This window comes from Colletes latitarsis, chromosome 4 (genome assembly GCF_051014445.1).
Source record: "Colletes latitarsis isolate SP2378_abdomen chromosome 4, iyColLati1, whole genome shotgun sequence".
Taxonomy (NCBI): Eukaryota; Metazoa; Arthropoda; class Insecta; order Hymenoptera; family Colletidae; genus Colletes; species Colletes latitarsis.
This window is the reverse complement of record NC_135137.1, coordinates 42,339,442-42,355,600: the sequence shown is the minus strand read 5'-3', so window position 1 is coordinate 42,355,600 and position 16,159 is coordinate 42,339,442. Positions and strand designations below refer to the sequence as shown.

At 46.2% G+C, this 16,159-nt stretch overlaps 1 protein-coding gene across 5 annotated transcripts in view; it reads right to left on the bottom strand.

Annotated features, from left to right (window-relative positions):
• LOC143341237 (cell adhesion molecule Dscam2) overlaps positions 1 to 16,159 on the bottom strand; it is a 176,226-nt gene that overhangs the window by 70,255 nt on the left and 89,812 nt on the right. For all 5 annotated transcript variants that reach the window (XM_076763992.1, XM_076763989.1, XM_076763993.1 and 2 more), the window contains exon 5: positions 7,904 to 8,021. In XM_076763992.1, the coding sequence (XP_076620107.1) occupies positions 7,904 to 8,021 (118 nt within the window). The remainder of the gene's footprint in view (positions 1 to 7,903; positions 8,022 to 16,159) is intronic.

Here is a 16,159-nt window from a genome sequence, read left to right as displayed (position 1 = left end):
CGTTGCCACGGATCTTATTTTAGGGCGCCTCGAAGCAAAACCTTGCCCCTGGCCACTCGAGCTATGGAATTCCAATTTTAACACGAGCATTTAAATTTCATCGAGACGAGAAATTATAATCAGTGCACTGAGAATATTTTAAAATAGAAACCAGCAAAGTTAATAGTCGAACCAATTTTAAATTTAATTTGATCACGTTTCAAGAATATATTACTACAAATCTTAGGTTATCTTCTTGCTTGACGTTTGACTAGTGGCTGGGCCATACTACTGGGAGAGAAAGCGCGCTACAACGAACACGTTGAACTCGCATAAAATTTTAATAACTTTCGCAGGTAAAGAACAATCCACTCAAGGACCCCTGGAGTGTAAATATCTTAAAGGATGGTGAATTATATAATATTAAATTATGAAAATGTTCGCGGTCGAACGTCCGTTTGGGAGCAGCCAGGTGTCTTGTTGCTCGACGTCCGACTCGTAACGGGGACATACTACTGGGACGGAGAGCGTGCTGTTGCTCGACTGGCTGCCGGGTGTCCGATAAATCCTGGGGCCGCATCACTGCTCGTCCCGCGAAACACGGTGTTATATTACGTCCGATCGTTGCTCAAGATTCACCGCTGGCGGGGCAAAAATAGACGCGCGGCACAGCCGTCGGACAGAGGGCGATATTGCTGCTTTGCTATCCGAGCGAGCCTTTCCATTCCACCGGTGGTGTATCTCTCTAGTGCACTCGCCAACCACAAAATAACAACTGTTTCATTGGGAAGACCGAATACACAGCACGGCCGTGAATTGTGCTACGCTACCCATACGTTCCGTGCACCCCGCCCGTCCTCTCCGTCCATCTTTTTTTTTGTGCTCGAGCCTCCACAGTCCGCGCGCATGCAGCGCTGGATGTACTGGCACGCTTTCAAAACACTCCCGCTTGAACAAGCAGCCGGATAAACCGCGCCTGTGGCGCGCACTGGATACAGACGAAAATCGTTAATACCCGGCGAATCTTTAAATAAGGAGCGAGACCGGATCGCGCGCTCGCTCGCCGGAAATTATTTGCGCGTCGAGCTCGCCTAGCCGCCATTCGTCCGTTCGACGTTGGTTTCCTCGTCGATACCGACCAACGCGACAAACTAAATTCTAGTCTGAGTTAACCAAACGCGAATCATTGTACCGAACAAAATAACTACGTTATCGAAAGACAACCCCGCGTTGGGGATTCGACATTTTCTTTTGCAAAACTTTTGTGTCTTCGTTTAGGAAAGCTTAGTTTGCACCAGTTTCTATAATCATCCGCGAGATTAAGCGAGATATCATACATTTTATAATTGATAAAATAAACTTGCAGTTACGGACGTAATTTGTTAGAAGTGAAACTTGAAAGCTTTTTGTTTCCCTACGCGATGGATCTACTTAAGATCGCGGCGATGGGGTACACGATGGCCGCAGAAATTCCCGTCTCGTCACTGAAACTGTTCGACCGCCAGATTTAAAGCGTCTCGGTAGACGGGGATAATCGAATCGATCTCTCACGGGCACGCGCGACCTTTGACCTCGTCGGGCCGAACCACCCCGCAGAAACTGAGCCAATTCGGTCTCGTGGTTTCCAGCCTCCCCGCGATACTCGTCGTTCGTCGATTAACAAGATCGTTTTCTAGCCTCTCGCAATGACACCCGCGCCTGTCTTTGATCGTTCGTCGCATGTTTGTTTAAATGCACAAAATTGAACAGGTTTCCACGGACTAGAGTAAAATTATTTTTTAAATAATGCACTTACGTTTCAAGGATTGCCATCTTACATTCATCGTTCAAAGTCGCGACCGAGTTAGGTATACGACCGGGATCAAATTTCGTACACGCGTCTGAGAAGCTGTCATAACTCAATCCCGATGGTGTGACAATTTCTCAAACAGTGCTACGCCCGACGGTGGTGCGCGAAGGAACGAAAACATTTACGTTGCGTCGAAACGCTGGAGCGGCACCAATATTTACCGAAAGTGAGGTCGAGGGTCGTGAAATAAAACTTTCGGTCGTGCTCCTATGTTGATTTTGTTCCTATAAGCGGTCGATTCGTCTAGTTGCCGTTAACCCCTTGATACGTGGAAAATTCATGGCAAATGCAAAGTACAGGAGCTCCGCTGACCGTTAAAAAATATCGGAACGATGATCTTCAACCGAGGTAAAGAATGTTTCCTCGTAAAGGGTTGTAACAATTTCGATTTCCATTGAGAATTAATCTCGTCAGAACTTGTATAAGTATGGTACCGGCAGTAAATAAACAAATAAACATGTTTGAAACGGGTGAATGGGGTAATAACGCATCGTCCCCAGTGCCCGAAGGGGTTAAATATTATCCCGGGTAGGTTTCTTTTCACCGCGCGGCACAATGTACGATCGAGGCCGCTGAAAAGGTGGTGGAGAATCTTGTCAGCGACGGGTTGGCTTCCATGGGCCGGTCGAGAGGTAAACGTGACCGTGCAAAATCGAGGGTGGATCCACCCTGTCCCGAGAACGCGTTCGTAAGCCGAAAACTTGCCCGCCTCCCTCGGAAAATCTAGGCCGGGATCTCTCTCTCTCCCTCTCGAGGGGCCCTGGTCTCCAGCGTCGAATATTTTCCATCCAGCAATCTCGGGGCTAAAGTGACCTTCCCCGGGAGGACCCACCCCCGTTGTAACTTTGTCGAAAAATGATACTCGGGCTCCGGTTCTGCGGCGTTCTTGGTCTATCCAGCGGGTGATTGACCTGGGTAGTTTCGAAAAGAGACGTCACGGTCTCTCTCCGGGTTCGGCTTAGTCGGCTCGCGAGAGCAACGGGATAAGGTTGGGGAGGTGCAGAAGGACGACGCCGATGAGGTTGAAGAGTCGCAGGACGCACGTGGTGAAGCGGGACGAGGGGGGGTGAAACGGACGACGACGAGGCGTATACCTATAGATAATCGAATTTACGGAGGGAAATTGGCGAGGGAAGGAGATGGGATAGGGACGGAAGAGCGTACCCAGAGATGGAAGCTCTGCCACGCTGGCAAACCCTCAGACTCTCTCCGTTTTCTCTCCTCTCGTCCTTATCTCCCTTTCTGGCTTATCCCACGGGTTCGCGGTCTTTCTCCGTCGCGCGGACGCCTCCGGTCCCTCCTCTTTGCTCCGTCAACTCAGTCAAGCCACGGAAGAGGCAGAGGAGAGGCGAGAGACTGCACGACAAAGACACCCTCAGCCACGAACCGCGCCAGAGGGAGACGGAGAACGCAGTCACGGAATATACTCAGTGACGTCGACGTACACGTAAATGCGGAATATTTGATGGGCTGTCAGAAGCAGTCTCTGTAATCAGCGGTCGGTTTGTTTGCGCTACCCATACACTCCTCGCGTCTACGCTCAGGCTGTCTTCGTTCCGTCCCAGCACGACGTCATCGCGGATGCACAAACGCGCACCGCGTGTCTATTAGGCCAAACCCACCCCTCCACCCACCACTCTTAGGCCCTTTTCCCACCTGGACGCTTCGCGATCGGAAATCTGTCCACTTTCTTGGGACCTTTTTCATTCCAGCAAGCTTACGATTCTCGAGATTCGCGATTTCGTTATTGGTTTTTATTTAATAGCGTATATATTTTGTCAGTTCGGTGAAGAGCAGACACGTTAGACAAAATAAAGATAAATTGATCCTGGGAAAAGTGTACGGAACTTCTGGAAACTGGGATACGCGAATTAAATTTGAATCTTCCGACGTACGATCGCTAACGTGAACGTTAGCTCGTCGCGAAAAGTTTGACTCGAACACTCTAAGAGCAAAGTGCGTCGAACCATAGTTGCGTCAAAGGCAAAGTTTACTGGGTCAGTCCTTATCCACGAGCTCACCGGCGAAACTCGAACGAAACGCCGATTAATTATTCCGACTCTTATAGATATAAATTATAGAATTTATTGGAGACGCGATTGTGCTTTCAGATTCAATAATTCTGAAGACCCAGTCTCACCGGATTTGGAATATTTTCGTAGAATATTGGGAAGGCTAGAAGTTGAAAAATTTAGCAAATTTTCGAAATAGGCTCGGTAGATTTAAAATTAACCGCAAACGCAGAGACGGACGAAAATTTTGTAATCACAGACACAGTCGTACGAATATACATATTTCTGTGACCCAAGAATCTAATTCCAAGGGATCTCTTTCCTTTGACGCTGGCGGAAGCGACGATAGGTTGCGATCGTCGTTGCTTAGACCCGGCCGGGGTACGAACGAACGAAATTAATTACAGCTGTCAAATATCGGCGACAGGGAATTGTTAATAAAGCGGAACGCGCGCGTATCGAATTATCCGCGATGCGCGTCGAGCGTCGTTAAAATTTTGATACCCGCCCGACGGGCCGATAACTGCCGCGAACGCGGCCCAGCGATGGTCGTTAACGTCGTGGGGCGGTTTTAACGGCGAGACGAATTGCGATCCGACGTAAGCTCGTTGCGGGCCGAATTAACAGTCAAGGGCCGCGAGAAGCCTCGCGCCCAGCTAATTACTTTATCGCCCGACTAGTCGTAAGCTGGGATTTTCGGCGGCCAGATGCGCTGGAAACGATCAACGGGCCATTGTCACCGTTAGTTTTCGCGCCGTGCTTCCGGAATTTCGCAGCCATTCGCGCAGGAAAGAATCGACGATTATAACGTCAAACGTTCCTTTGCAATGCTCGCCTACGAAACGGTAGAACAGCGATTAAACCTGGAAAATACTTGGAGAGACTGGTTTATTTAATAAATTTAAAATAACTGGCCCTAATCTCAATCCCATAAATTGTTATACAGGGTGTTCGGCCACCCCTAGGAAAAATTTTAATGGGAGATTCTAGAGATCTCCGATGTTGAAATCGAAACAAGATTGAAACCGATGTGTCAGGAATGGTTCCGTTCGTTCGAGACAGCCGCATTAATTAGATCAAGACAACCGGACTCGTGCATCGACGCGACAATCGCGTAATTAGGTTCCCAAGCGGAACTCGAGCGGATTCAAAGCTCGATGGCTTATGATCCGCGAATGTCCTTCCGTTTCGTCGAACACGAAAATAAACCAGTTCTTATCCCAGGCGATCCGATATGATAATCTTGTTCTGCACGCTTAACTGAACCCGTAGAAGCCTTTTCCGTTTCTCGTTTCGGAGTCGCCGCGAGACAGAAAGATAAAGTAGGTTCGCTCGTCGTTTAATAACCTTGTTATCGTTCCGTTACGAGTGTGCGGCCCACTCCGGGAACCAGGAATCGCTCAGATTCGTTCCTTTCGTTATCCCTTCGAGCGCGCAATCGAATAATAAGTACATTAAAATTCTAATACGCTACCTTTATACGATCAAGTTTATTGCGACCGTAATACCGTGTACTTTATTTCCGACGTCGCTGTTATCTGATGCGGATTCGTTAAAAATTACTTCGTGAAACAAACTTTATTGTCAAGAACCACGAATAAATTTACCTCTAATTAAACGCGTCGAAATCACTGCGTGAATTTTTATATGTACGTTATAAATTTTCCTTCGAATTAAGGCGGAACGAAAATCCAGAAAGGAGATTCAGTCCCTACTGGGTCAGACGTTTTAGTTAGATTAGTTTCTACTTCATCCTAGAATGATTCTGTTTCCTTCAAGTGTACCACACTTGTGTATTTTCAAAGATCAAAGAATCGAATATATAAATGCAAAGATGTTGGCGATTGTTTTGAATATCCGTTAATGTCGATAGCATAAACGAGGGATGTTCGATGGAAGCTCGACGTGCGCTCTCGATTTCGCGAGACGCGTCGTTTCTGTCGTGGCTCGGAAAAAGGAACGCTCTGTAGCCGGAGAAATTCAGCCATCAAAGACGGAGTCACCTCTTCCCGTCCTTTCCTTCTTTTCTCGGTATAAGGCACTGCCACGCATCGATGAACTCCGCGTATTCCGCAGTCTCTGCGCGGAAATACCTCGCCATGCGAAATACCGTAGCCAGAACTATGTTTGAAATTAGCATTAACAGAGAAACTCTAGCTGCTCGCTGGGGAACGCATATTATCCAAACGCCAAGACTTTGCGCGAAAATCTCGTTTCCTTCTGTCATTCTTATCGTTCGTGGCGCGCGTTAGATTCTGTCCGAACGAAACAGACTTCCGGAATACAAAATTTACCCAAATAATATACTATAAACGATGCTCACGATATCAAAGAATTCTATTTCATATTGTATAAAAGTGGTTTAACGAAGGACAAGTTAGCGTTCTTCCCTGTCTATGGTTCCTCTGTATTCGAAAACCATTCTCAATGCATGCAGATCCCTTTCGAGAGAAATTTACGGCGCTGAAAGACAATATGAAAATCGCTCCGCCATTATTAATGTTCTAAAGGCAGCTCGGATGAATATTCAAGAAGCATATTTACATTCTTTGCATGATTCGCTTCTCTGTCGGAATGTTGAAGTTATAAAGGAGAAAAGGAAACGTTCCATAGACTAAAGCAACCAATTCAAGTTGTCACTTTACTTTCAAACAAATCGTTGCGAAATTTATTGTTTCCATCGTTTTATCAATGACGGTAGATGCGGGTAGGAAAATTGATAATTCGCTGATTGTTTGGGGTTAAATCGGTAGAAAAGCCACCCGGGATAGCATAAGTTCGAGATAACACCGTTTTCGCGGCGGTGATCCATATTTTAAAACAGACGTCGATGATCGCGAAAGTCGCGAAAGATTGAAACTTTTCCAATAAACGCACTCGTTATATTCCGTCGTTCGATTGTCGGCGCGGATTACCATCAATGATTTAGCCTCTCCGGACGGAAGCCGGCGGAGGCCGGAGATTCGACGATAATTCCAGGACGCAACTGGATGTCTTATTAATCCGAAGAGCAGCCTTTAATTTACAGGCGTTGCCTACTACTTTAACAGCGGATTACACGGAGCTAGCTCGGCCACGGCGTACAGTAAATGGCTGCTTAACGTTTAATTGCATACCGGAACGTTTACTCGGGCCTCCGGGCTGAATAAGAGACTGCTGCGAAAAGGATGGAAGCGAGAACGCCACCGAAAGTCGAATCACTTTCAATGAAAAATCAAAGTTTTGTATCTGATAAAAACTGTAGATAGTTGCATTTATGGTAAATGGTACGCGAATATTGGTTCCAAGCAATTGGCGAACGTTCGATACGATTAAAATAACGAGCACATAAATGGTAAATTATGTGAAATAAACAGTGTTAACGTCGGTAGGAATTTATTAGTAACCGGCGTTTGAAATTATTGCGAATGTGACGCGGCCAGGCAACCGTACTGGAAGGTTTAAACGAGTAGTCGAGAGGGCGACCCTCTGCCACCGTTCCCGACAAGTCGAGCAGAAGTTTTTCCCCGATGCTGGGCGATCAAAATATTTTTCACGAGCAAGAAAGCCCGCGATCCCGTTCCCGCGACCGAGCCAATTAAACTTTGCCAATGCATCGGCCCCGTTGTATCGGAAAACTGTTTTGGTAAGTAAGCGAACCGTGCTCGAGGACCGTTTTGTCAAAGTCAGCAATTACGGAGCGACAGGGGTTATGGAGAACTCTTTCTCTCGTTTGTTGCTTTATGGAACACGGAATAATGCGTTTGAATCAGCATCCCCGGAAGAAAAGCGAACTTTCGTACTTTATACGATTATAATAATTTCCCTCAACCGTGATTCGTTATTAGGAAATACACGTCAGATCTCGAATATTATAAGAGTCGAATCTGATGTATAATGTCCACGTTCGAACGTGTTTAACTATCGTAGAGTGTTAGCAGACGTTTTCTCGGAGAATATCGACGGTATCGATAAAAGTTTCGCAAACTCTGACAGCGGAATTTTCACAGAAACGTCCAGGAATTATTATTACGTCGCGGGATCACGAGGAGGTAAATTCGTACGCGTCCGTGGATGTTCTTACCTGTTGGCAGGTGTGGGATTTCCATAGGCGACGCACGGTATCACAATGGTGTCTTTCAAGCGCGCCGACATATAAACCACCTTCTCGTTTATCATCGGCGGCATGGAGCTCCGTGTCTCTGTAAACAGAAAACCGAAAAGATCGCATAAATCTTCTAACGACAATACGCTCGGAGCGTCGTCCACAAAAGATCCCGGGGATTCACGACGCGCGAAATAATGAAGAAATCTTCCTGACTCCCCGTTCCGTGCAGATTTCTTCGCGGCTCGAGAGAACTTTCGCGAAATTTTGGACAACGGCTCCGAGGGAGGAGGACCTCCCCCTTTAATATCTCGCCCGAGAAGATGCTCCTACCATCGAGATGAGTTCCTCCAACTTTTTTCCGCGCGACGCATGCGATATATATTCAACGAGCCCACGAAACGGAGACGGGACGAATCTGCTGGCTGAGAACGCTTCAACGCCGTCTCATGCTCTGAACGTTGAAAAAAATCGATCGTCTTTTCTCTCCATTTTTCAGAAGGTATCGAGAAATATTTCTCCGAAAGATTTCTAATTGAACGAGATACTTCGCATATTATTTTACGTTACCTTTCCTGGCTGGTCTCGATGTTTACAATTTCGTGCAAGATAATTTCACGAATGTATAAAGACTTCCTTGTAAAAGTGCCTGCAGTCGACGCGCGTCGTAAAATTCTAATTCTCTGTGAACGAAGATACTCTGAAAAAGCCGTGAACAGAGTGTTTTTTAGCATCGTCCTCGACGAAACAGAGGATTGAAAACCGGCCGTTGTAAATTACGGTATGAAATCCTCCGTAACGCGCGCCTGCCAGGGCGATCATCCCTCGCGAAGCTATCGGAGGAGCGTGAAGCGTAGCAGGAAAATAACGGAAACACCGAGAAACGGTATTGGATTACATTGTTCGGGAAATTGATGGCGACAATGCCGCTGCAGATTTAACAAAGGGCGCAAGAAGGAAACGGCGAAGGAAATACATCCTCCCGGAGTGATCCTACGGGCTTCTTTCCCGGTTGAAACGTACACGGGTGCGCCAGCGCGCTTATACACACGTACAAGGTTACGCTGCAGCCTTCTCTTCCCTCAGGACGAGTTCATGTAAGTTTGTTCCGTGATATACGGGAAATGTTTTCCACGGCGCGTCATAAATAGCCGCCGGGTGAAAAAGGAGCAGGAACAAAGGGCTCTTCGCGGCAGGGGGAGGATGGAGAAGCAGAAGAAGACGAAGGAACAGAATCTAGCGGTGCACGCATCAGCCCCAACGTTTAATGGGGAATTATGGTCGCAGATAGCGACCTCGTCTCGCGACGGGGCGCGCCATAAAGGAACAGATAACAGGGCGGTATCTCGACTAGGAGAGAATTTCGAATCGCCACGACCCGGTCGGAAGCCGCATTCAACTACCCCCTAACGACTGCTAGGGTCCCGTTTGACCCGATCCAGAGTTTTATCGCGGAGGCAGTTTCAACGTGTCGGTTATTCGTGGTCCGTAGCGTTCGGTTTTACAGTGCCGTAAGTTTTTGATCGCCTCTTAAAACGGAGGAACGGACCGGCAAACTCTCGTAACAATTATCTGGGTAATGAAAGCTGACTTTATCAACGAGAACTCAAGATTTGTCGGAAAGAAAAGATTTGATATCGCGTAATAGCAAATACTTGACGTTTTTGTAAATTTCGAGTATGGGATTTGTTCGTCTTTTACACCACGAAAGGAAATGGGAGTGGTTTTTTAAGGGTTACACTTGTACACCGAAGGGTACGAGGCTCTTTCGACAAAGTTCGAAGTCACAAGGAATTCTAGGCAAACACTCTCCTGAAGAAAGGGATGTTTTTAGAGTGTGTTCGTACTCGAGCTGAATCTAACTCGTCAAAGTTTCAAAGAGTGTCAACGATTCCGCCACTTTTTCTTCTGAATATCGTTTAGTCGACCAAAATTCCTCCTGAGAAATCATTTAAAAATGATATTATTAGATTTTGTTATCCTGATAAATGATGGGCGAAGAAAAGTATAATATTCGAGTTAGGAAAGATATCTTCAGCAAAATTATCGCTTCGACGAAAGAGGCTCTACGCATTCCTTGATCAATGGTATCGTAATCGACCCATTCGTTTCATCAAGAATTCATTAGCAGATATTCCCGTCATTAACGATGCCCGAAATAGATCGACTAGGGAACCACGACCGCTACGAGGCGCTCCGGATATAGTAATAACGTGTTAATGAATATTGCAGCAAAAGGACTGCGTATTTGCAACGCCAACGATGAAACGGATATAATTAAAGCAGACCATTTTTCGGATGGCGAATACTACCATTAGCCTCGTTCCCGTCACCACAATTTTTCACAATTTATTCACCAAATTCGCCAAACTCGACGGAATTTAAATCACACGCGTCTTTCAGACTCGGACGAATGCGATATAATTAACAAGACAGCTCACGAAAATCAGATCTCACCAGATATGGAGTTACGAATAAACCAAAGTGATTTTCTGCGAGTTTCTGCGTCCAGGAGCGGACGATACAAGGACACGTCAGTTTTATCGCGGCCTGGCTACCCCGCGACCCGTTTCTCCGACGAAATCGCCGACGAATTCGATCCGTCCGCGCGGTTCGAGTTCCGACGACGCATTGATTCGTCGTGGACGGGGGAGGCTCGTCGAGGGAATTTAATACTCCGCGTTGGATTACCGGGGCGAGCGTGTCGCGTTGTCACCCGAGTCTCCCCACGACCCGGAAAGAAGATACTTGTAACGCGGCTTTTAATCGTCAATGAACGCGAAACGCTTCCCCGCGAGGAGAACGAGAGCGAAACGACGAGCCGCCTGTCGCGCGCAGATCCGCGAAACGGGCGTCGCGATGCACCGTGGATTCGCCCTCGAGATGCATTGAAGCCGGAAGTGGCTCAAGATGGTGTGGATCTGACGTTTACACCGAGGTTTGACTAACTGGTTTCGCACGTTGCCGCGTAATGAAGCTTGCCAGCGAGATCCGGCCGGTTCTGCTCGCGACTCGAGTTACATGTCTGACTATGTCTCGATCGATTCCACTGCGACACGGAAAAATCGATCGCATTTACAAAAATTTCACGGTGGATATCGAAGCATTAACCACCGCGATATCTACGTCGCGTTCTAAAAATTTGAGGAACGATAAAAATACGATAGAGCACGACTTCGATATAGAAAACAAGTGGAAATAGTCTATATTGGTCAGACGCGATTGGTAAAATGTCAAAATTCAATTATCTCAAAAACGAAGCATGGTACGGACAAACTCTATTCCACGTTTTCGACATAATTTTACATGTAGAATTAGGTCCAGCCCGAAATTAACGGGAAATATGAAAAATTTATAAGGCGATGAAATAAAAAATTGTTAAGTGTTTCTCGCGTTCTACGGTAGAAGAATTTGAGAGTGAAGGAACTCCCATAATTCCAAAACTCATTTTTGTATTCCGAACGTATGTCTTATGGGATCTATTAACGTGATAGCACTACCATCAAACTGTATCGTGTCGTCTCTGATTAATGTTTTGTCATAAAGCGAAGATGGATAGTCTGGAAGTCCATCGACGGCTATCCCCGACTCCGGAGAACGCGTTCTATCGATTTGCACTTACAGGAGGACAATAATTTCGCTTTCGTGGAATTTTATAGAATCGTCCTCCTTCGAATTCGAAAATTCGCCGTACAATTTACGGTGCTCGCGTGCAATAATGGCTAATTTGGATCGGGACGAAAAGAACAAACGAAGATGCCAGCTATCCAAGAAACTAAAAATTTAAAGGGAAATTCTCGCGTCGAGGAAAGAACTAGAGAAGGCGGGCGCCGATTCTTGCGGGAAAGAATTAGTTTCGCAGAGAAAACCGAGAAACGGACCCGAGATCCATTAGAATGTTGCGTTTTTGCGAGCAACGGCAAAAAAGGAGCGACTTATCGATCAGACGAGTCAGAAAACCTCAACATTTCTCGACGATTATTCATTCTAGCTTATCCATTTGTAACTTGCGTTCGAGGATTCTTTTAAAGCGTCGAATGCAACGCCCGAAATATTTGCTTTTTAGAACCAAGCTCGACGCGATTAATTTCTCCGTTGCTGATAATTTAAATTGCAACGAGTCCCGCGTTCAAAATGTCCCGCGAAGACCGAAGTTCGGAACGATGTAATCCGAAACGGACAGGGTGGACGCGATTCCGACGAAATTATTTCGCGACCGCGCGATCCGCGACTACCGGAAAAACCACTCGCGAGCGCGTAACGGGTACAACTGGTCCGAAGTTCGCGCCGATTTGAAAATTTTCGCGCCCGGGCTGCGGATAATTCCGAAAAGTTTGCTCATTACTCGCGAAAACCACTCTACATCGAGGCTCTCGGTTAATTTGATGTATTCCGAACGCGAGCTACGAGAGGTGGTCGCGCGCCCTCGGACGAGCCGCGGAATATGCAAACGTTCCCTTGCCCTCCCCCCCAAACTTCGTTATTAACTTAATAAGTATGTAAGTGTGCTTAGCATAAATTCATAACCCGCTCGACGGGTGACCTGGCTTCGTTACGACCGCGGCGGGGCTAAAGTGGCTGGAAGAATTGAAACCGGGAGCACGAGTCGATCTTTTGCAAGTCGAGGAGGACCTGGCCAACCATCTTCGCGACTTTGTTTCATGTAATAATAATATCCCTTCGAATTTCGCGAACCTTGCAACCATGACGCGCCGATGGTCATAGTTTGGAGTTAAATATCGTAGAGAAATCCGCGTTTATGGAAACGTCCGACGAGAAAATTTCGACGATACCAGACACAACGACGGAGAATCGAGAAAGTGGAAGAAGACAAAGCGTTCGCGAAATTAACGGGGAAGTTTCGAAATTAACGGATCCCGTGTTTCCCTGCGAAGTGAAAAATGCTTGGTCACGCGGACTGGCATGATGCACTTACAAGAATTGCTATGTAAACGCGTCGAATCGTTTCCCAGACACTGGCGATACCACCTGGACTGCGTTTTAATTTCCCGCGATTCCGAATGAAACTAATAAAATCCTATACGTTCGGTTCTCCCCGCTGATCGTCGAAATCGATTCGACCGATACTCCGCAATTTTCAATTAAAAGCGAGCACAGTAGAATTCCCCGTCGTATTTTATTTATTCTACGATAAGAATGTTTTCTGCTACGTACAATCGCTTTTGTCGGGAACGAACAATTTATCGTTTCGCTTCGAATCGTGTTTTTAAACCGCGGAAGGATCAACAAGGCTCGAAGAAACGCTCGACGAAATTTATCGTCAAGTTTTAGCGACGGAGCACGCTTCGTCGAAACTTTTGGAAAAACATAGCGCGTCTAACGATGCAGGGGGTGGAGTGGTTGAACTGCTCCGGGGATGTTCACGGCCGAACGAGAAACCGGTTACCGTAAACAAATCTTCGGTTGGTGTAGGTAAAGCTAACAATTACGGTCGTGCTTGCACGCGAAACACCGTATCAGGAATCGCGTGCTCCGCACGAGCTAATAATAATTTGCAATCCCGTTAGAGATAATCTGTATTTAGACAACAACTGCGCGCGCGATTGCCGTAAACCAAGTGTTTACTCGGTCTGCTACATAGGAATTCTAAACAATTCCTGTAACGCGAATTTTGGGATGTGCACGCTGCGCAACGGTTGTCTTCCGTTTCGCGCGCCGCGGTAGGTAAATATTACCCGGTTACACGTATCTCGCGATAAACGATTACCCGCGAATACGTATTCCATGAACGCGAGAATTTCTGCCTGATGCGCCAACTATAAACAGCCCTGCCCGTTCAGCGTCCCGAAATGCGTCCAAATTTTCGCGCAACGTCCTCCCTGACTCGTTGTTGGCTTATCGATACAAATTTGAAACGGTTATTCGGAACACCAAAGTACCCAAAAACCTACCAACCATATCTAATTTGTGAAATTTAATAATCTGTGACCCGCCACATTCGTGGACGAACAAACAAAATCGCTAATCGTAGGTGAAAGCGTTTACTCAGTGGAGTTTCAGATTTCACTGCAACGTTGTTAGTTGAAATATCAAAGATTAATGGAATTTGAAAGATTTTAAAGAGCAGATGCTTCTGGCTTGCCGTGAATAATTGTTTCGAGAGGCTGGAGAACACAGCAGGGAACGGAATCGTAAATATCACGAGGGGTAGCGAAATATGAAATTGTACTTGTTTCGTTGCCCAGTATCTAATTCGTTTTCATGAATACATGTTTGTTAATATATTCAAATACCTGCCTGTATTTCACCGCCCCCGGAACGATTCCTATATCTCGCGCACGTAATAATCGCTGGGCCGCTGTAATAACGCTGATTAAACTTATATAATAATTCTAGCATGTAACGGAGCAGCTATTAAAAATGCAGCAGCGTCGCGGTATCGCGAGTCGTATCTGCTACCTAATTGTATTTTCCTGTGAATTTTTTGCATCCCGTAGATTGGAGAATGCTCGAGTTCCTCTGCCTCTTGCATTTCGAAGCTCGAAATTTCCAAGCTACAATACAGATTAAAGGCGCGCTTCTATTTCCATAAATTTTTTAAAATTCATCGTCGGTCCCGATACGCTTGAAAATCGTTTTCACGGAAACGGGGCTGGAAATTCGTTGAAAAATCGCTAGTTCGAGGGTTAAGGGAATCGGGTTACGAGTAGTCTGCACGTCTGGCGTCGTTTACGCTAAAGCCAACGGTGTATTAATTATTCGCCGGCAGGCTGCGCGGACTTATCGACTGGGTGACAGCCCGATATACCGGTCGATCCAGGAAGAGGGTGAAAAATAAAAGCAAACGACGGGGAAAGGAGGGGAAATATTGGCGAAAGCGGATAGGAAACGAGCGATAAATTATGACGCTTCCTACGTCGAGGATTAACGCGGCACGGAGGAAAAGTGGCGGCGAAGAACGTGCAGAATGTCTTGGGGTACTTTCTTTTTTCATCATCTTTTTTCCTCATTTTTTTTCTTTTTTTCACGCATCGCACAGGGACGTCTGAAGCTTCAACGCGAATCTGGAGGGTAGGTGTGGCATGTGAAGAGAAGCATCATTAGTTAGCCGAGCTCGAGTGGAGATTTCTCCCCTTTCCCGCTTCTTCTTCTTCTTCTTCTTCCGCGTCTTCTTCGTCTTCCCGCGTGTATATTTTCCCTTTCTTCGTCCCCCTGCCCCGGAGCCGAGCCTGTATCCGCGCGCGTAACCCCAAAGCAGACGTTACGCGGCGAGCAACGCGCGGGTAACGAGTGATGCTAACCAACCAAAACGACAGGGAAACCTTTTCAGACGGCCTCTCGATCGCGGGTCTCGTCGCCGGGAGTCTGGCAATTACCGAGCTAAGGGAATTTTTCCTTTGATCGGGCGCCGATCGTCCCGAAGGCTCATTAACCCTTCGCGGTTTAATTTCGAATACGCGCGACAGACTGTCAAACCTCGACGCCGGAAATCACGATCGATTCGCGGCTACGATTTAGAACATACGTTTAAAAAGTACAGGCAATGGTGTTCTTTCTTCTAGAACGCGTCTTTGATTAAAAATTAAACCGGTACGCGATCGAGTTTAGTTTTGAAACTGGAAAATAAATCCCTTCGAATTTCTATAGTCGATGGTTTTGTTCAACTCGAAATGCACAATGGCGAACACAAGAAAGGAAAGTGATCTGTTAGGTCGGACAACGGAAGCTCCACGTAATTAGTTTGTCTTGCTGGCCAGTTTTGAGACGGAAACACGGTACTCGCGTAGCTTTCGTTTTTCGTTCGCCTTTATTTAAGAAAAAAGTGAACAACTTCATCACGCTGAAAGCTTTCGAATGCTTCCTTCGAACAAACAAAGTTAAGCCTTTATCGCCTTCGCTGCTGTTTCATACACTCGAAGGATCAAACAATCGCGCGATACTAATTCTTGTTTCCAGTCTTGAAAGATTCGAATATACAGGGTGTTCGACCACCTCTGGGAAAAATTTTAATAAAGGATTCTAGAGGCCATAATAAGACGAAAATCAAGAATACTAATTTGTTGATGGAGGCTTTGTTAAAAAGTTATTAACAATTGAATTTAAATTTTTCAAATCATTCTGGAAAAATTATTTTTGGTTGCAGGGGTCAATTACAATCATTTTTGGTCAACAGACATACCTCCGAAATCCTACTCAGTTTCGAGAAAAAAATTCAGTACGGTCGGAACTTTAAACGTTAATAACTTCTTAACGAAGCCTCCATCAACAAATTGA